This window comes from Vitis riparia, chromosome 10, assembly GCF_004353265.1.
Source record: "Vitis riparia cultivar Riparia Gloire de Montpellier isolate 1030 chromosome 10, EGFV_Vit.rip_1.0, whole genome shotgun sequence".
NCBI lineage: Eukaryota > Viridiplantae > Streptophyta > Magnoliopsida > Vitales > Vitaceae > Vitis > Vitis riparia.
This window is the reverse complement of record NC_048440.1, coordinates 22,006,376-22,027,821: the sequence shown is the minus strand read 5'-3', so window position 1 is coordinate 22,027,821 and position 21,446 is coordinate 22,006,376. Positions and strand designations below refer to the sequence as shown.

At 35.7% G+C, this 21,446-nt stretch overlaps 3 protein-coding genes across 3 annotated transcripts; 1 reads left to right on the top strand and 2 right to left on the bottom strand.

Moving 5' to 3' along the window:
• Positions 1–857: 857 nt before the first annotated feature.
• LOC117923810 (uncharacterized protein At4g22160) lies at positions 858–1,659 on the top strand. Its single transcript, XM_034842274.1, has 2 exons — positions 858–1,403; positions 1,497–1,659. Exons 1-2 carry the CDS (start codon positions 961–963, stop codon positions 1,543–1,545), a joined length of 492 nt encoding a protein of 163 aa, XP_034698165.1. The 5' UTR covers positions 858–960; the 3' UTR covers positions 1,546–1,659.
• Positions 1,565–13,697, bottom strand: LOC117923809 (katanin p60 ATPase-containing subunit A1). Its single transcript, XM_034842273.1, has 14 exons — positions 13,525–13,697; positions 11,687–11,823; positions 11,192–11,374; positions 9,961–10,091; positions 9,646–9,790; positions 9,236–9,507; positions 7,968–8,092; positions 4,507–4,550; positions 3,442–3,573; positions 3,173–3,250; positions 2,521–2,603; positions 2,321–2,443; positions 2,060–2,120; positions 1,565–1,975 (listed from the first exon to the last, which is right to left on the bottom strand). The coding sequence occupies exons 1-14, from the start codon at positions 13,631–13,633 to the stop codon at positions 1,808–1,810; spliced, it is 1,791 nt and encodes a 596-aa protein (XP_034698164.1). The 5' UTR covers positions 13,634–13,697; the 3' UTR covers positions 1,565–1,807.
• A 6,192-nt stretch (positions 13,698–19,889) lies between these two features.
• LOC117922941 (translation initiation factor IF-2) lies at positions 19,890–21,239 on the bottom strand. Its single transcript, XM_034841176.1, has one exon. The coding sequence runs from the start codon at positions 21,112–21,114 to the stop codon at positions 20,095–20,097; it is 1,020 nt and encodes a 339-aa protein (XP_034697067.1). The 5' UTR covers positions 21,115–21,239; the 3' UTR covers positions 19,890–20,094.
• Positions 21,240–21,446: the final 207 nt, after the last annotated feature.

Genomic DNA, 21,446 nt, shown 5'->3' with positions numbered 1-21,446 from the left:
AGAGTCTCATTGGCATGCATCCAGTAGGAATTGAACTTAGGAATTCGCCAATTATAAGTTGGGCACTTTAATCATTCAACCATGAATTTAGAATGGGGATCATCGTGCATAGTGAATAACCAAAATCCAATTGAAATAAAATTTGTATGATAAATCAACGTAATTTAGGAATAATCAATAAAGCATCAACCTAGGAGTGGTTTTGTCATCCGTAGGAGGACAGGAAATGGTCATCGTAGGACACATTACGACCTACAGGTAATATGGATCGCCAAACTTCATATAATATAATATCTGTAATATCTTGAAGAGATAACTTTCAATGCAACCAAAATTACCTTTGAAACTTTTCTTAATAATTTTTTTTTTCAATTTGGTGCAGATGTCAAAGAAAACCCAAGCAACTAAAACTCATAATTTATCTCTTCAAAAGCAAGTAATTTTTTCAATTTTTTTTTTCAAATTACCTTTCAATTTGAAATTTTTATTTATTTTTATAATACTCATGATTTATCTCTTGAAAAGCAGCTAATTTTCTTTTTTTGTTAAAAAAAAAAAATACAAATCTTAAAAACCAATGGTAGATTTGTACGTAATTAAATATTTTTAACATACGAAAAATATCTTTACTTTTAATAGAAATATTTTGAAATATAATTCCTAGATTTTATCACAAAAATGGTAACTTCTTAAAGTCAATAAGTAATAATTAATAATTGAATTTGGGTTTGACTACAACCTCGAATTTAATGATACTTTTTCAATATTTTTAGATTTCATTTAATTTCATTAATTGGACCTTTTTAACCAACTAAATCTCACAATACGCCGGAACCTTAATAATTTATTGGATTAAAGACAGTGGAGAGTGAGTCACCGGAAGTCCCACAGTAAACTTCCCTATGGCGTAAAGCCATATACCAGAAGCTCCGACCCTACCACTCCACTCTCCACCCACTAATGGACGGTCCAATCCAACCCAACCGGGGCTCAGGCACCGGCGACAAGCGTCTAAAGTACGCCTTTGACGCCGGCTTCTTATCCGGCGCCCACCCTCCCGACACTCCCGTCACCGTCGACAGTGACAACAGAGACTCCACAATTCCCCTCGGTTCCACATCGGAGAGCTGCGACTCCGCCGACGAATCGAAGCGGCTGGCGGATCTAGCCGCGAGCTTCCGAGTTTTCTCGGAGTCGCTGGCGAGGATGGAGCTGGCGGAGATGGAGATGCTCAAGGCGAGGGAGGCGTTCCGGCTCGAAGCGGAAAAGCGGCGGCTGGAATCCGAGGCGGAGATGACTCAGATGCTGTTGCAGACTCAGCTGCAGATCGCATCGCTCGTCTCGCGGAGTCCGAGCCGGAAACGAAAGCGTGGAGAAGAAGATGATCCATCGATCTCCGAAAGGTAAGCTCCCGAATGCCGCTCTGTCTAGAAAGTGGTTGAGCCCGTAACTCGGCCGAGTCACTAACTATTTTTCATTCACTGAGTCAAATGCAGGGAAGGAGGTCTGCTCCTGAGTTTACTGCAGTGCAACTTGCTCCTCTGATCTCTTGAGGTTCGAAACATTTAAGTTTAAACTATGAAATGTACCTATATTTTGAACACTTAGCCTGCAATGGCAGTCCAATTATTATCAGATATGATCTCAAACACATTTCAACTAACTTCTCAATATCAATTTCTTTTTCAGTCGCTTGTATGAATTTATCTATAGATCAATGGAAAACCAAACCTATCATGTTTGGTTGTTATTATATGAATCCAACTACACACCCACCCGGCCACAGCTAATTACTGATGTACCATATTCAGCTGAAGGCTAACTGGGGCTGCTTCTGATTACGGTTAGATTTTTCGGTTTTCTGGTCTGCAATGCTGAGTAGAGTATTTGCCCGGGTTTTAGCACTTTCAATGTACACTTGAATGGGGGGTAGAATCACTTGGTCTCCATCCTTTGGGGCTTGGCCTCGAATCACCTATTGGATTGATCAACTAAGGTTTATTACCAATACTACGGCATGAAGAAAACAAAGATCAAAGAGATAGCCATTACTCATTACCTTCGATGCCCAATGCCGCTCTGCTTGTTGGCAGATGTCCCTGATATCCCTTCCAGACATGCTGGATACAATACATGACGATAGTAGGGTAAGAAATTCGAAATTCGCCCGTCCCAATTAAAGTAATAGTCTAGCATAATAAATTTGCATATGAGAAAAAAATGATGGGTTAGGAATGGAACGGTGAATTCTATTCATTCAAGCAGTTCCGGTTTTTGAGTAGGGGATTTAGGTGGCCTCATCTATTGTTGTGGAACTTACCCTTCTGTTGCTGTGGCAAATTCAACTAATTCGGACTCTGTCAGATGCTTTGCAAACTGAGCTGCTATTTTCTGACGATCATGGTTGTCAGGTAGGCCAAAGGTGATCATCGAATCAAACCGACTGAATGAAGACACATCAAACATGTTAGAGAACACCCCACCAGCATACAACTCTCGTAAACATGTTCATCTATATACCTCATCAGAGCAGGATCAAGGTCTTGCTTTCTATTTGTTGCTGCAATTACCACCACTTTTTTATCCTGCTCAAATCCATCAATCTACACCAAAAAAAAAAACGAGTTTTATTTAAGGCGCTACAATAGCTAGATCAACCTTAGAAAGGAAATTAATCCCTAATTTTACACGAGAATCGGGTACACAAGGAAATGCATAGCTACAAAAACTGGATGAATGGTCTGCAAAAACTTTGCAGAATATGGCTACAAAAAATCCCAGTTCTCTTTGTACCGCTGAGAGCTTGGAATTGTGCACAACAGGTGCTCACAGGTAAGGGAATCTAAGATGCAGTCTCCAGCATTTGAGGTAAATAACTGGGAACAACCAGCCCACATGTGTGCATCTGTTCTGTATAAAGGTCTACTGAATGCTTTCCAGTACAAATTGGAAATCAAACATAAAGGATATTTAGATGACAGGGGGTTGTACTAGACAAATACATATTGAACCGTAATAACACTTTTCCTATGGAGTTTCAAATAATTATTTGAAAGCCCCTAAGGCCTGGCTCAAGTGGTAACCGGGTTGGGATGGCCATGAAAAGGTTCAGGTTCCATTCCATGAGCCTAAAAAAGTGCTCATAAAAACTGTATATATAAGTACAATTCACCTGTCGCAATATCACTGATAAAATTCTTCGGGTAGCCTCATGCATTTCTTGACTACGAGAAACAGCAAAAGAATCAACCTGTAGAAGTTTTAAGCGGAAGTCAAGATTACTGAGAAAGTTCAATTGATGTGACTGCATGTAGAATGTAAGACGAGCGCTTGCACTATTATGAAAAATCTTTCAGAAAAGAAATGGCTTAAAGGTAAATAGATGTTTCTTCAATACATTTTGGAAAACACCCCTGGGAAGGAATTAGTTGCATCAATTACCTCATCTAGAAAAACAATGGCACCTTCTGGGAACTCATTGGCATGCACAAACACTTTCCCTAGCAAGCGCTCACTTTCACCATAGTACTTTGACATAATAGACTCCAGTGGCAGGTAAACCAATGGCACACCCTGCCATGGAATAGCACATATTAATTATTTCAGTCAACCACACATACTAATAATCTTATAGAGATGCAGAAAATACACAAACAAAGAAATTTATTTTATTTGGAAGCTAAAGATTTTAAGGGAGCACAGTACTTTTTTCTGCATAAATCCACACATCAACAAATACAGCAAGCATTCCCACAATGCAATGTTAGCCTTATTTGCAGTTGCAGAACAAGAGCACAGATGCTGCTTGCTGCTTGCTGCATATTCAGGGGACTCATTGCAGGTTCAACAATAGCATGCATTGATCTTGTGTTCCCTTTTTTTTTTTTTCCTTGTTTTTCCTTTTTTAAAGGCAAGTGTCAGTAGTGATGTCTTCTTCAGATTATGAAAATGCACCAAAAATACATGACCAGGCAGGAATATGTAAATAGGACCCAAAAGGTAACCACTAAGATCGTTGAAAAGGTTCCCAAGGCAAAACCCCAGCAGAGGAACAAAATATCTCAGATAAGGGCATGTAAAAAAGCAGTTCCCAGAGGGAGATCATAGCATCTGGCAATTGTATGCCTGTAAAAAACAGAAAGGCATCTGGTCATTGCATAAAAATCCCAAATTTACCAAGCTAATTAATCAATGATGCTACCATCAAGTTGAAGATTTTTCTAACTAGTAACTTAGGACAACAGTTATATAAAATTAATAGATCAAAAACTATATTCAGTCAAATGATAAGAATTTGAACAAAGAAAATTACAAAACCTTCAGACGCAAGCAATAATTTAAATTTTCAATCCTATTTCCATAACAAGGTTCATCATAAAATAGCAGTCAAACATAGAAAGTGTATATACGTGGCATTTGATAAAGATAAAAAAAAATATATAAAGGTTCAGTATGAAACAAATAAAACAACTAATGAGGTTGTCATTTAAGTGCACAGTAGCTTACTGCTTGATTAGCAATTACACGAGCACAAGACGTCTTCCCTGTACCTGAAGGCAAACATATACTATGAGTAAGCTTATGCAACCTCTCAGACAAACTGAACTCCGGGCCAAAAACTAGAAGCATTGACTCCATTTTCACTCCAGTTGAATTCCAAATGCATGAAAGACAGTTCCAAAACAACAGTATGTGTTGAGAGAGAGAGAAAGAAGAAAGACCTTAATTCTCATTAATGTAATGATCTACTTACAATTGAGAAATATATATATACAAGGCTAGGAGTCCTAACTACCATACATGTGTCCTATATTAACAAGGAAAGGTTATACACTATAAATACATTATATTCAACACTCCCCCTCAAGCTGGAGCATATACGTCATATGCACCAAGCTTGTTACAAATATATTTAATCCTAGGACCTCTGAGAGATTTAGTGAAGATGTCAGCTAGTTGATCATTTGAATTAACAAAACTTGTAGCAACACATCCTGATGCGATCTTCTCTCTAATGAAATGACAGTCAACTTCAATATGTTTGGTCCTTTCATGAAAGACTGGATTGGATGCAATATGTAATGCGGCCTGGTTATCACATATGAGTTTCATCTGTTCATCCTTTCCAAATCTCAACTCTCGAAGAAGATGTCTCAACCATATGAGTTCACATGTTGCCAAAGCCATAACTCGATACTCGGCTTCAGCGCTAGATCTGGCCACTACATCTTGTTTCTTACTCTTCCAAGATATTAGATTACCTCCAATAAAAACACAGTACCCTGAAGTGGAACGTCTATCTGTGGGTGAGCCAGCCCAATCTGCATCTGTGTAACCAACAACCTGAGTATGACCTCTGTTCTCGTACAACACACCTTGGCCTGGTGTACTTTTGATATATCGAAGAATGCGGATTACAGCATCCCAATGGCTATCACATGGTGACTGTAGGAATTGACTAACAACACTCACAGGAAAAGAAATGTCTGGACGAGTAATGGTGAGATAGTTCAATTTACCTACGAGCCGTCGATATCTCCCGGGGTCTCCTAAAGGCTCCCCCTGTCCTGGTACAAGTTTGACATTCGGATCCATAGGTGTGTCTACCGGTTTACAGTCTAACATACCGGTTTCTTCCAGGATGTCTAAAGCATACTTCCTTTGGGAAAGGACCACAGCAGAACTGGATTGAGCTATCTCAATTCCCAAAAAATACTTGAGTTTCCCCAAGTCTTTGGTCTGAAAGTGGGTAAAAAGGTGTTGTTTTAGTTTCTGAATACCATCCTGATCACTGCCTGTAATGACGATGTCGTCCACATAAACAACCAGATAAATACACTGCCCCAAAGAGTTATGATGATAGAAAACTGAATGGTCTGCTGTACTGCGAAGCATGCCAAACTCTTGAACAACAGAACTAAAACGGCCAAACCATGCTCGAGGAGATTGTTTCAAGCCATATAGAGAACGGCGTAACCTGCATACTAAACCAGACTCCCCCTGAGCAACAAAACCAGGAGGTTGCTCCATATAAACTTCCTCGGCAAGATCACCATGAAGGAAGACATTTTTAATATCCAATTGATAAAGAGGCCAAGAACACATGGCAGCCATGGAGAGAAGCAGACGGACAGAAGCAATCTTGGCAACCGGAGAGAATGTGTCACCATAATCAGAACCATAAACCTGAGTATAGCCTTTAGCAACTAAGCGGGCCTTAAGGCGATCAACCTGACCATCAGGACCAACCTTAACTGGCACCACCGAAAAAGGGAGACGGCCTCAGATCGCGGCGTGGTACCACCAGAAAGGTAGAAGAACACTTCCCAAGGCACGTGCAGGGATTGGAGTGGAGAAAAAGTAGTCGGAGCTTCGCCGGAAAGATTGTTTGGAGGGCCGACGGAGACAAAAATCCCCAAAAGAGGTACGTGCAGGGCTCGAATGGGAGAACCAGGGAGGTAGGGAGGCTGGTCGGCGTCAGGCGAGGCTGCTGGAGGAGGCGCGTCGCCGGAAAAGCCCTCACGCGCCGGCGCGTGAGATGCAGCCGCCGGACGGAAACGTGCGCGTGGGCGGCGCGTGGATGCTTTTTTGGTGCCGGTGCCTTCACAAAAGTTGTAGATCTCCTCCAGGCGCTCCTTCTGGTATGGTCGGTGTCGGAAAAATACGTCGCCGGAAAGTTCGCCGGAAAAGTTCGCCGGCGGTGAGTAGTTTCTGTCGACGATCCGAATGACCGGAAAGTATTGGGAGATGGGGAAGGTGACCGAAATGAAACACGGTCACCGGAAGGTTTCCCGGAGTTGATGACACGGGAAACAGGAAAGAATTAGGTTTTCTTCCTTGGCTCTGATACCATGTTGAGAGAGAGAGAAAGAAGAAAGACCTTAATTCTCATTAATGTAATGATCTACTTACAATTGAGAAATATATATATACAAGGATAGGAGTCCTAACTACCATACATGTGTCCTATATTAACAAGGAAAGGTTATACACTATAAATACATTATATTCAATAGTATGCAATGCTTACAGAATCATATGATCAACATCATTGCATCATGTTAAGCCTCACCATACAAAAACCAACAAAAGTCTGAATTACCTTGAGGTTTTTATGCAGAATGAAAGGCAAGCTACAGTTTGCAGTTAAAGTTTGCCCTTGTTGCTTTTATTCAAGTTCCATAGTTCCCAATACTAATATGAAGGGCAAACAAACAATTATCTTCACTAATAATAATATTAAGCAATGAACATTCTGATATGGATATATTATAATAGTGAGAATAATTTACCAAAAAGTCAAGCAACAAAAACAATCAGTTTAGTGTAACAGGAGCACATGAAAGGCAAGGCCATTCAAAAAACCAAATAATACAGAAGCACTAAATTATATCCTTCCTCCTAACTGAATCTTGTGCGTGAGGCTGGGTTCTTCTTCAATCCAAAGATTGCTAGACTGAGGCCAGAACTAAGCCAATTTGTCAATCCCTTGTTTTAAGTGTGTACCAGCCATGGGTTACGGTCCTGTCATCATCTTCTGCTTGGTGGTTGCAGAAATCTAACCTCAAGACAAAGTGGTTCTTACTATATTCAAATTCAATAGTTAAATGGTTCCTCATAATATAATTGTTCATCAAATAGCAAACATGCCAAGATGATGTCTTGAAATTTCATGAACTAAATAAGATTATAATAAAAAATCTTGAATGTTTTTGGCATAAATTATGTGCTGCCAGAGTCTTGAATTAGATTCAAGAAAGGATGCCAAGCATGCTATTACTTACAAGAAAACAACAAGAATCAACAAGTAAATTTCCCAACAATTTGGAGCAAGAACACAGAACTTCCAATCCCCCTCAATAGAATAATGAACAAACAATACGTCAAATGCATTCTTTGAATTTTCAAACTGTATTGATCCCAAAAATAAATAAATCAACAAATCCATTCAGGAATATAAGGCAAACCTGGAGGGCCTTCAAACAGAACAGCTCGAGGTCTGTTTGACTCAAACTTCTGCCGGGTCCCACGAGCAACATCATCATATACATCAGGACTATGCAGAGCAAACACTATCTCATCTTCTATTTGTCTACAGAATTAACAGCAAAAGACAAGTGTACATTAGCTTTTTCCTGTAGAAATGCAGGCATGTATGCAAACTGAACATGCACATTCATACATGCATAAACAGAAGAAAATGTCAAGAAGTCAAACTTATTTAAGTAAAGAATTTCAAAAAGTCACAAAATACTTATAAATATAGGCTCCCCAAAAGTAACTAGTTTAACCTTAAACACACACACACACACAACTATTAGAAGTATAAAAACTTTGTTGGCTAAATCCAACTCTTCAAATGTAAACATGTTTCAATAACTTATTAGAAATAACCCGTCATTTCCACTTGTAAAGTGCAAAAACCATCAAATATGAATCAAAAGCTATTACTAAGGTGCAAAAGTTTCCATCCAAATCTAATTATAAGAAGTATTGATAGAAATGTAAGTACACTTTTAATTGTTTCCTATATGTTCAAAACAAAAGTACCCAAGGAGTCTGATAAAACAAAATCCCTCAAAAATAAACAATAAAAAGTGCTTAGAAGCCTCATGCAGTAAATTTGAGGAGAAAAGCAAAATGGCCAATATACTAAAATTCTGTAAGATGTTAATATAGAAAAAAAGTGCCATGCATCCTTGTGCTGTGAATCTGATGTCAAAAGAAAAGAGGGAAAACACTGTAGATCTACCTGAATTTAAAAACACTATATTTCTTACCAATCACTAGAATATGATTTATAAATACTGTTAACAATGTGTATCATACAAATAAAGTAATTACTTAATTATTCATAAATTGAATTAAAAACAACCTGGATATTATTTTCTCATGCTGAATCATTAGAGACATTGCATAGCATGTTTTTTCCCTTCCTTTTTTTCCATTTTTTTTATATATTTCCTATATTCCATATAGTTGTCAATAACATCCCTTGTCACATATATTTGTCAATTATTTCAACATGCAGCCATGGACATCCCATGTTCAGTTTTATTCTTAAAAGGAAAAAGTGAGGGAACCAAAATTTGCATCATTGTTTGCTCTCTGCCTTCTCCAGACATTAGAATCCAAGCCACCTTATGATGATGGAATTTTAGGCTTGTATTTCATAGAACTTGGAAGATAACCAAAACATAACAATGAAATGCTATTAATCTCGGACTTTACATACCGTTTTTGTTGGTCATATCCAGCAATATTGTCCCACAACACCTCATTCTTAGAGAGACCCCCTTGGGGTTCATCAGCTCCAAAAACTCTCACTCCCATGGCCTCAAGACTAGCAATTGATTTTTGTGCAGAATGCATCTGCGGAGCATCTCCTCTTGGTCTTCTTTCCAATGTTTTGTTTTGTTCCACTCTTCCGCCAGCAAATTGTAACACAGAAACCAAGGCATCAAGCTCCTCAGGACTGAAGCTTCCTTGCTTTATGAACTCAATTTCCTGTAATTATTTAATCTAATTGATATTAAAACTAATGGTTGACAAATTTGTTAATGCAAGCAATAAGTAACACAACCAAATGAATAATAAAGGCTCAAAGAAAAATCATGTCATAGGCAGCAAGAAGTGGAAAATAACCGCTTTGTCAGCACTGATGAGCGACTGAAATATGAGAATGCAGAGATCTCCCTCATTTGCATTTGTATACTGTGAATGAACCTGTTCTGCTCCAGTTTTATTTTGTTTTCCCAGACGACTAAGCATTAGTTGCCAAGCAATTCCACTGAAATAGCATAAAAGAGACCATAAATAGTTAGTCATGGGCAGAGTTATCAAGAAATACAAGTACAACAAGCTGTGTCTATCACCACCAAGGAGAGACATAGATTGAAAATCAAACCGAGTACAGAAGTGGGAATGGACGAAAATTAAAAATTAATGCTTCAGTCTAACCTGTCCCAAGCTCGCATTATCATGTCGGAACCACCACTACGCTCTTCAACTTTCATTCCAAGCTGTGAAACAAGTTTTGCAATCAAGCATGGAACTTCACATGTGGGAGGAATTTGGAACTTGATCGTGACCTATAACATAGCATCTGGTCCTATTAGAAGTAGTTTGGAAACATTAAAATAAATACTGGCTACTGATGGAAAAGAACATACAAACTTGTCTCTTCAAATAAAAAACCAGTAGTGTGTACTCATACAGAACATATATTGAGAAAATGCATCCTAATAATCATAAGAGTGACTGAAAGACAAAACGCCTTAAAAGAAACCAAGGAAAATACAAAGATATCAGGTTATTTTCAATAACCATAATGGTGATGATCAAAATCACTTGCTTTACAATGATGATGATCGACTTCACTGGCTTATCAGCAACATAGGAAAAGAATTAAGAATACTGTACAATTAATTTTGAAATCAATGAGAGACATCTATGCTTCTTGAAAAGAAGGCCTTCAAAGAAAAGCATACTTAGGTCCCATCAAACCTACAATCTCTTGACTGAGATCCCATCCCACACCAGCTGACCTAATGGAGCAATTGCATTGCTAATGAGTACATAAATAAGCTCCAAGGAGCCATGCCAGTGGCAGTTGTGTCTTTAGCACAAGGTTCCTACATGCCATCCAGGCATCATGGATCACCAAAAAGTGTACTCTGGAATGAAGTAATGAAGCAAGTGAATGCTAGTTGTTATCTTTACAGGTGAAATATTCATGTATCAACTTGAATTAAACAAATGTCCATGTTCAGTGACCATTGCATGGGGTAATCATGAGCATTTAGATTACTTGTCCATTATCTAGCAAGCAGATGAATCTGTTATAATTATAGGGATGTCAGACTAAAAATACTCGAGCAGGACAAATAACTAGAAAAGATATTGATTGTTATATATTGTGGCTCAACACTAGACTTGGAAAAAGATACCTACATGAAAAATAAATGAAACCTTCATAATAATGCAGAAAATATTAAATACCATTCATGGCCATTTACAGTCACAATCCATAATCATTTTGAAGGTTTTCGGCCAATAGCGTTATTTTACATTAAGCCTATATTCATCATTAGTGACATTCAGTTTTACCAAGGACAGAGCAGAAGTCACCAACAAATCTATATATCAAGCATAATCTCAATACCATTCTAGAAGAATTCATGGTAATAACCTTTTGGCCCTTAAGAGCAACGGTAAAACGTGGATAAGAACCGTATTTCATTCCTTTAGTTCTAATTAACTCTTCTAATCGATCTCGTAATTTTCTGGCATTTTCCTCCAAATTTGTGTAACTTGGAGGAGATTCAGATGGCGAAGGACTTGATTGAGAGGGCAAAGGAGTTTTATCAGCACCCTGCAGAAATATAAATCCACAATATATAATCAACTCAAAGAATGCAACTGTAATAGAGTAAGTGCTTGCAAAATTTTACAATGGGACATAACTTTTTCTTCTACATGAAACAGAAAATGTTTCACATTTGATGTTTTATAGTGAAAAAAATATATTGTGAAATATGTATGAACACATACAAGCTAAGAGAGAAACAGATTGAAAGCCAGAAGGAGGATGACAAATTGAAGATAAAAAAGAACAAGAATATAAAAATTGCCTTCGCACCCAAATATAACACAATTAAACCTCCACAAAAATAATAACACAAACCGGGTCACTCTCTGCATGAGCGATTTCAAGCAATCCAAACCCAAACAAACCAACTAGGACTGATGGAACTATAGAAACCGATACAGGAGGCAGCTGGGCTTCAGATATTCTGGGATTAATCTGTTGTTCAAAAGGCCCTGCATAGAAGTATCAATTTACATGGAACAAAATATAGTCAGTATATCACGGTCAGACCCATATAGTTGGATAAGAAAATGGTGATTTTTTTTTTTTTTGGCAAAAGCAATTGTATTAAGAGCACCTAAAGAAGGGCACCCAAAAGTATACAAGATGTATACAAGGCACCTAGGCCAAAAAGAGGAGGAATACACAAAAAACAACATCCTCACCTTATTTGCAACCCAAGCAATCAATAAAATCAAATAAAGACAACAAGCTAAAACCTATGTGCACCCTTACCCAATCCAGAAACATGTACATAAAGGACCATAAATTAGATTGGTCCACCAATTTGGAATCATCAAAGGTTCTTCGATTTCTCTCATTCCATAGGGTCCAAATAAGCACAAAGGAGCTGCTATCCATGCCTTCTTCCTTTGATTCCCTAAAAAAGCACCATGCTAGCTAAGAATAACATCCTTGACTGAAGAAGGCATCACCCACTAAACGCCAAAAAGAGCAAAAATAAGCTGTCAAAGCATGGCTGCCTTGGGGCAGTGAAGAAGCATATGATCTGTTAATTCCTCCCCTCCTTTGCACAAGTAACACTTGCTTAGTACATACCAACCCCTCCTTTTTAGCTAATCCAAAGTTAGAATTCTTCCCCAAACAGCTTCCCAAGCAAAAAGGCTAACCCTTTTTGGGACCCAAGGGTTCCACACAATGCCTGAAAGGAACACACTAGTTTTGCAAATTGCCTGGGAAGAGTAAAAGGATTTAACTACTTTTAATCACAGTGAGTTTTCCCACTTTTGAGAGGTATTGCCACTTCCACATAGCAAGCCTTCTTCGAAATCTCTCCTCGACCACATCCCACACCCTGGTTGGTTTATATGGAATTCCCAAAGGTAGACCCAAGTAGGTCAGTAGGAGGTTTCCCCACCCTGCAGCTCAAAACAGAAGCTAATTCCTCCACATTAGCAACCCTCCCAACTAGCATCAGCTCACTTTACTCCAAATTGATTTTTAACTCAAATATCATCTCAAACCACATGAAGGTCTAGCTCAAGAACATCATTTGTTAAACTGGACTCTCATCTAATATGCTAAAGGCGGTCATTTGGTGTTTTGCTCAAATGAGGCGACACGTATGCCTCAACTTAGACAAACAAATAATAAAAAAATTGTCCCAAAAAAAAAAAACCCATAAAGTCACAAGAAAATTCAATAATAAAAAGGCATAAACTTCATAATGATAAAATTGATTATTTGCCATTGTTAATAGTTTCTAATTTAATTCATTTTTCTCTCTTCCAAAATTCAGCTTTCTCTCATGGTTTCATCAAATAATTTTCAATATTATTATCACTATCACCCGTGACTAATTGTATCTAATTGTTATATTATTCTCTCTATCAATGTTAATATCCACTCATTCTTCTTCTTTGTCCACCAATTGTAGTGGTATTTTTTCATATCCATCAGTAACAAGATAATGATTATAGATGAGATTAGTCAATAGGACAGTCAACAATTGCCCTGCTCTTTCTTCTCAATCTTTCTTTTTCCCTTACATTTAAAAGGTTAATTGGAAGTTAACTATGTCTTTATTTCATAAAAGGTTGAACTAAGTCGGCATCTAATACAAAACTCATGAAATCTATAGCAAAAGCCCACAAAAGTAAGAATCAAAGCCAGAAGAGAAAAGAGAAGCTCACTGTGACAGAGGCGTGGAGGAAAACGCAGCGACGGAGGGGTTAGGGTTTTAGGAGAAACAATCGGGCGCCATGACTGAGCAGCCTTCAGGAGTCTCCTCACTGAAGCCATGAAGTTGATCACTCACTCGAGTCGGAAGTCACTGAGACTACTGTATGCGAAATTCAATGGCACCCAAGGATCTCCTCCGCTATTAGGGTCGGAAATTAGGGTCGGGTTGACAGTTAACTCTGAAATCGTGTGAAATGAGGACTTGGGCCCAAAAGCTATCCGTGTGAGTTGATGGGCCAGTATGGGCTATCCCGGCCCAAAACACGCTTAAATGGCCTTGTTGAGGCCCAATAGGTTCTATGTGCTCAACCCCAACTGGACTCAATTTATTTTTCCAAGCTGATGGTGAGCTTGGATAAGGTTTGGGCTAAGTAGAGTGCGTGGTTCAATTGGGGTTGAGTTGAATTAAAATTTCTGTCAATGATTTCTTTAACTTTATTTTATACGTATTTATATGAAATTTAAATAGTAAATGTAAAAATCAGTTTAGGATAAAATTAAAAAAAAAAATTATCTATTTTCTAGAAAAATGAATAATATATAGGGATATATTTTCATTTTTTTCTTTAAAATTATTGAAAAACATTTAAAATAAATATTATTATATATCAAATATAAATTACAATTATTACAAATATTAAATTGGATTTAAGGTTTGCTCTATTATTATTATTATATACCTATAAATCAATTATTTGTGAGATTTAATTGGACTTGAATGTTTATGAAAGTTTATTATTAATTACAATTAAAAATAAGTCACATCAAATATAACATCAAACCATGATTCAACTCTTCAACCACCTCCCATATATTCGCCTTAATTTTTAGTACTTATCAATATAAGTGATTTGAAAGGTTTTTTAAACTTCTAGTTTGAAGTTTACGTTGAAATTGAAATCATAATTAATATTTTTATGATTTTCATATTAAACTCTTTTTCAGATCATTTGTTATTTAAAAGAAAATTAATCTAAGAGACATAAAAACTCTTATTATTGAGCTTTAAAGAAAAACTTTACCTTTGCAAAAGTGAATCCAAGATTCCAAACAAGGCATAGCAATGTTTTTAATTTTTTTTTTATAATTTTAATACATTAAATAATAATTTAATTTTCTTTTTTTTCCCCTTATAAAGGATAATGAGAATAATAGAAAAATTGATGGCATGAAATGACTAGTGATAGATGATAGATGCCCATGACCCACCAAGAATGTTGGATTGCAGCAAAGTCTAGATTAGAACAAATGGAGTGATCAAACCCACAAACAAAATAGAAAGTTGAATGACAACAACAATAATAGGGAGCTCCATACGTTCATAGTCATGCTCATGCCTCTCAAAGATTAGGTGACAGGCCATAGGGTTTGCCTTATCAAGACAAGGGCCAAATTGAGAAATTTGATGGATGTTTGATTGAAAGGAAAATTCAATGCATATAAAGTTTTAATGTCAATCATTGGATTTTAATATATACTAAGATTCGATATATTTCATAGTTTGATTATATTATTCATATCTTTAGTCTCATTCTCCATATTTTGATCATATTCATTGTATTTTTTTTATCATGTTATTAATATATATATTTTAGTCATAGTCTTATATATATGAAAAATGCTATAATACTATAGTGGTACCTACAAAGCAAAAAATCCGGACCATTCAGTGTGTGGTGAGATCTACACCGTTGAACGAACAATGATATTTGAAAATGTGACATCATCTTGTTGATAGTGTCTTTTTAGTAAATATTAAAAAAATATATATTTTTCAATACTGTAGTTGAACCCTTTTATACAAATGCAATGAATATTAGATAATGATATTCGATATAATATCAAAAATGTTATTCGATATAATATCAAAAATGTTATTTGATATTAAAAATTTAACCCTACTTTAGATGTAAAATTATAATTTTAAGTTGTATCTTTTAATTTATATTGAGAAAATTTTAATTTTATTTTGAATTTTCAATTACAATTGTTTTAGTGTAGCTTAAGTTGCACTTTTGTAACAAAAAAAAAGTATTCTTTAGAGGTAACCAACAATACATTAATGATATATACTAAACTAACTAAGTTAAAGTCATAACATTAATTATACTTGGACATAGGCCGAGTAAGATTCAAACTTATAATTATTGAATTGTAAAACCTAAATAAGTTTTGTTACACTTCATAGGGGATACCAGGGGGTTGAGTGCCCTACTGAGCTCGTATGGATCGAGCTGTTTGATCAACTTATAACGGGTAAGGAGAGTAACGTGAATGTTAGATTAAGTTATTAACTAATTTATCCAAAACCGTGTAGTATGATCAAATACTTGATGTCATGTTAATTTATTAAATTACCATAGAACTTAATATGCTAGATAACAATAGACCTATAATCTAAATTAGGTGGTATATTATTTTCAATTTAATATCATATGCTTATTTATTTGTACATTTATTTTGGCAATTTGTCAAGAACCCCAGAGTCATCCTTATGCATTCAAAAAAATTAGGTGACATAGGGACAAGAAAAATTCACTAGAAAGATGAAGAAAAGAGTTCCCAATAGGGCAGTAGTAGCATGCACAAAAACAACATCCACATACTGAGACTAAAGGAGTCAGAGTTGCCTATACAAAGTTTGTTCATACCACCCTTTGTTCTGCCTTACCCATGTGGCCTTGTCTCCATATGGATCAAGCACCCCAAATTTAGCTCTTTTCTTATAGGCCCAAGTCAAATTCTCCACACCACTCTTCTCATCATGTCTCACCTCAATTGAAAACTCAGGTTTTTTCCATCATGAAATTAAATTCAAAGAATTTCAAATTTGTGTGGAATTGGGGAGAAGTGTTGTATTGTGATGCTTGATATTCAAATTTGTACTAATTTGGTGTTTTTAAATTTGTTGTAGAAGTGCTAACAACCAATTCAAAGGAATGTTTGTTTTATGGTAATATTTTTTTTTTTTCCTCAAGAGAACATTATGTTTTTTCAAAGCAGTTCTTCAATGCTTAAAGAATGTATAGTAAAACTTAATAGTTATTATTTAATGACTTAAATTGATTTTAATTTAATAGTGACTCTCACAAGATATGGACTAACATGGGGAAAAAATTTGAAATTTATTTTTAACTTTAAATTACGATATTAAGTTATTTTATCAAACATAATTTATATAATGATTTAAATTAAATTATCGAGTCATTACACTGATTTATCAAATAGTCTAATATAATATGTATAATGTTGAGCAATTTGTCATTGATTTTTTAATATTCCATTTAATTATAAGTAATAATAAGTAATTAAGGTCATAATCTCACCTGATTAACTTTTAGAATAATGAAACTTTTGTATAAATCTTACTACATTTTAAAAACTACTTTAAATAGTGATAATAAAGGCTTGTTTGATAACATCTTCAAAAACAATATTTGAAAATGGTTTTAAGAATGGTTTTAGAAAACGATTATTAATTATTTTCAAAGACGAAATTTGTTTGGAAATTCAAATAAAAAATAGGTTTATAATATAAAAAATTCTAAAATATATTTTTTAATTTTTTTAATTATTGTTTATAACACTTGACAAAAAAAATGTTTTAAAATGTGAAACCTATTTTTCTTAGAAAAATAATTTCTATTCTAAATTTGTTCCTTTTAAAATCAGCCCACCTTTGGATTTTGACATAAAAGTCCAACACATAATTTGAAAAAGTAGAAATTATAGGATATATATCGTAGTTAGGATGAAAAGGAAAGAAGGAGAAAAAGGGGTGGAACAATAATGGGGTTGATGAGGGCATGGTTGAGTAGTCATATTCAATGGCCAAAAAATCTATTTCAAAGCTTGTGTAAAAATCTAAAGCCCCTCTCGTGCCAATATGATTAAAGCAAGTACATGCCCTGCATGGCTCATATTATGAGCACCTTGCACGCCATGCTCATCCCCTCTTCTCTTCCTTTTCTTTTTCTTTTCTTTTCTCTCTACAAACCCAAATTTCCTAAGACTAGGAGAAAAATCTTTTGTGTGTGTGAAGGAGGTTGGGGACAAAATATTAATGGTGGGCATGTAAAAATGTTGCAATCCCTCCATCATACTTTGATGAATCGGTTTGAAACGGGTGTGATGTCGAATATTATAAAATGATTAGGATTCGTTTAATAGTTATTTTTTAATTTTTTTAAAATTAAATAAATTTATAATTAAAAACCATACTTTAGAATTTAATATAATATATTTAGCAATGATTTTTGTAGATTATTTTAAGAAATATCTAAAAATAAAAGAGATGTTTATTTGCATATTGTTTTAAGAAATAACTAAAACACGGAAAATGTTGAAACTTCTATATTTTTTTGACTATACAATATTTTGATAGAATATCGACTGATTGCCAATAAAATTTGGTTTCTAAAAATAACTAAAATTTATTTTATAAAATTGATTTTTTTTAATAAAAATATGTCTTAAAGTACGTTTGATAGTATTTCTACTCAGTTATTTTTAATAAAAGGTGTTTTCTATACAAATGTTTTTAAGAAAATTATTTATCAAATGTTTTTTTTTAAATGTTATAAATAATTTTTCAGATTTTTAATAATATTCTTTAAATTTTGTCAACGGTTTGATAATGATTTTCAAAAACAATTCTCAAAAATAGTTTTTGAAAATTGTTCTTTAATTTTTGTAAAATAAAAATCTGTTTAAAAGTCTAAAATATTTTTAACCTATTTTTAATATATTTTTAAAATAATTTTTTATCTAATATTTTATTTTTAATCATTCTATATATTTATATAATTATTTTTTTAAATAATCATAGAAAAACAAATTAAAAAAATAAAAAACAACTAAAAAATGTTATCTAAAAACACTCTATCATCAATTATTAAGAAAAAATAAATTGTTTTTGGTTGAACAAAAAACTTTTCTAAAAAATAGTTTTCAAATTAGTCCCTAATTTTTTTTTAAATCACTTTTTAAGCTAAAAACATTGTCAAACAAACTCTTAATTCGGCCTTTAAAGTAATATTATTAATTGGGTTTTAATCCTTAATATAAGTGATAATATAAAAGGTTGGAGGAGTTGGTTGGAATTATTGGTTCGAGTCATATCTATGGGCTACAATTTTAGAAAAAGTGCTTTTTCCTTTAATATGTGAAAAATGACTTTTGGAGTTACGTTAAAACAATCTGTTTTTAAAAGAAAAATACTTCTAACCTTGAAAACGTTTTTAAAAAGGTATTCAGTACTTAAAGTTTTAAAAAAATGCTTTTTCAAAACGTTTTATTCCCTCTTGAGATGACATTTACGAATGAAAATGAAATTGTTTTCAAAAGCCAAGCTCAAAAGCAGAAAAACAAAAACTAGGGGCAGAGAGAGTGAACATCACAGCAGGAAACTGCAGCAGGGCAAAGCTGAAAAGTGACAAGCCCAAAGCTTAGCACCTTAAAGACCTTTCAGAAGAGAATTTGTTTTCAAATTCCAGAGGGAAATCAATCAAAATCAGGCTTGCGTGGGGGGGTTTTATTTTCCCAATGGAATTTGATGTCCAGGGGTTTAAGGATGTGGTGGTGTTTGGATATGGAATCAAAATCTAGATATTAGAGTTGGGTTTTGGAAGTTGGCTCCAATGTTGACGAGCCCCTATCTTATCCGTTTAAACCCTATCAACTCCTCCCCACAAATTATTGGAACCCACCTACAAATTCACTCTTTTATTTTTTATTTTTTAGAGTTGCACTATTTTCAAAAACATTTCTAATTTAAAATATATTTTTAAAAAATAAAAATATTACAAAATTTTAAAAACTAAAAAAATTATTAGCTTTATGAAAAAAACACTTGATAGCTTTTTTTTTTTTTTCAATACATACATAAAAAAAAAGTACTTTTTAAAAGCAATTTGGATAAAATTTGACCAAACAATATAATTTTTTGAATAATTTTGAATTTTTGCTTTCATTTAAAAAGAATGTTTTAAATATTTTTATCGGTGGTCAATATCCCGAGATTTGAGTCTCCATTGAAAGTACTAAGGGTTTGATCATTTAATCATAAAAGGTTACTTCATTATAAAAAGAGATAAAAATTATGTTTCAAATATTTAAAAAATGTTTTTATTAGATTTAAAGATGGATTAATATTTTAAATTTATGCTTTTTTTTTTTTTTGTGAGAAGTTCTTTAGTTTTCAATAATGAAATGGCAAGTATTTTGGTTAGGAAGCTTAGAATTAGCTTAAAATTAATTAAATAATAATAATACAAAATTTCATCCAAATAATTGGAAAAACAAATAGGGGAATAAATGACAAGAAACTTAGAAATAAAAAGATACATAGCTTTCGTGGTTAATTACAGAAATGTACACATGGAGTGAAACTTGGATTTTGCTCTCACATGGCAAAAATATGAAGAAAATTCCAAAAAATAAAAAAAAGGCAGAAAAATTAAATCTAATCTATTAGTAATAATTTGAAAAGATAAGCAATAATGAGGGGGTTTAATTAATAGTTAATACACCTTTTTGGTGAAGAGGCTGCGCAAATTAAACAGATTACTCGCGCTTCCAACGTTACCGGAGCCGCCACCGCCGTTACCCAGGCTAGCGCCAGCGCCGCCGCCGCCACGGCTGCCGATGGTGTGGCTGGTACCAATGGTGCTGTTTTCATCGCTTCGGCAACTCAAATGGTGGCGGTAGCCGATGCACATTGGGACGTTCAAATTCAAAACCCTAGCTTTGGGTATGCCGGCGGGGGGAGCGGCGGCTGGGGTTCTATTGCGGCGATTCTCGGATCCTTCTTTTTTCGATCCTTTCTCTGCATTCCGAACCAGAGGTTCGAGGCTCCTCGAAGCTGAGCCCCCGCGGCGAACCTGCCAAACGGGGCTGCTCCGACCCAAGTGGACACCGGGTCGACCTGGACTGCTGGGCCATTTCCTGGACTTGGACTCGCCCGCTGAGTTACTCCTCGAACACGGAGCGCTACTCACCTTCCGAGTTCCAGCGCCTCCCGCGGCCATCCTCGGCCGGACGGCGTTATTACCGGCGGATCGGCTCCGGGAAAACGGCCATATATTGATGTTCAACTCAGCAGAACTCGCTCCGCTCCCACTCTTCCTCTCTTTCTTCTTCTCCTTCTCTTTATCCTCACCGTTCTTCGCGCTTTTCTTTTCCCCTTTCTTGAAAATGTCCTTCCACCGTTTCGATGCCGTCGACGCCGGCGCCGCACTTGATATCTCAGGCCCAGGTCCAGGCTCCGGCTCCGTGTCCGGAATCGGGGGCTCTGAGTCGGGTGCTTCGGAGTTGAGTTCCTGAACCGGTTTGGAGGAGTCGGGGTTGTGGTGAAGGAGGTGGAGGGGGAGGAGAACGCCGTCGACGAACAATTCGTCGGCGGAGAGGAGATTGGGTTGTGGGAAAGACGGGTTTCTGACCATCCAGAACTCGAACTCTGGGGAGTTGGAATCGCTGCTTCTTCTGCCGCTGCTGCTGGGCGAGAGGGTTTGGGGTTCAAGTTTGAATCTTGGGCTCTCCATGGAGAGAGAAGTGGCGGTGAAGCGGAGAAGGAAGAAGTGGGTGTTGCGAAATTTCTCACTTTCCTACGGAGAGAGCTCAGACTCAGAGAGTTCAGTGCAACTGACCCTACCATGCAATAAAGAATTCAAGAGAAGAGAGAAAACAAAGGGATTTAATCACCTGGGCCCAACTCATGGTCACGGAACCAAAACATCATCATCAACGGCAGAGAACCAATCTACGAAATACTCTCCACCTGGCAAACATGCAGGACTCTCCCTTACATCGATTTGGAGCCGTCGGATTGTTGATTAATGATGATGAAGAGAGAAGAGATGGTTGAGATTCTTGA

Coding starts and splice junctions, on each gene's coding strand:
- LOC117923810 (XM_034842274.1), top strand. CDS start 961: ATGGACGGTCCAATCCAACCCAACCGGGGCTCAGGCACCGGCGACAAG. Junction 1,404..1,496: donor GATCCATCGATCTCCGAAAG/GTAAGCTCCCGA, acceptor AGTCAAATGCAG/GGAAGGAGGTCTGCTCCTGA.
- LOC117923809 (XM_034842273.1), bottom strand. CDS start 13,633: ATGGCTTCAGTGAGGAGACTCCTGAAGGCTGCTCAGTCATGGCGCCCG. Junction 10,092..11,191: donor TTGCTCTTAAGGGCCAAAAG/GTTATTACCATG, acceptor GCTATGTTATAG/GTCACGATCAAGTTCCAAAT. Junction 8,093..9,235: donor GGATATGACCAACAAAAACG/GTATGTAAAGTC, acceptor TTAATTCTGTAG/ACAAATAGAAGATGAGATAG.
- LOC117922941 (XM_034841176.1), bottom strand. CDS start 21,114: ATGGAGAGCCCAAGATTCAAACTTGAACCCCAAACCCTCTCGCCCAGC.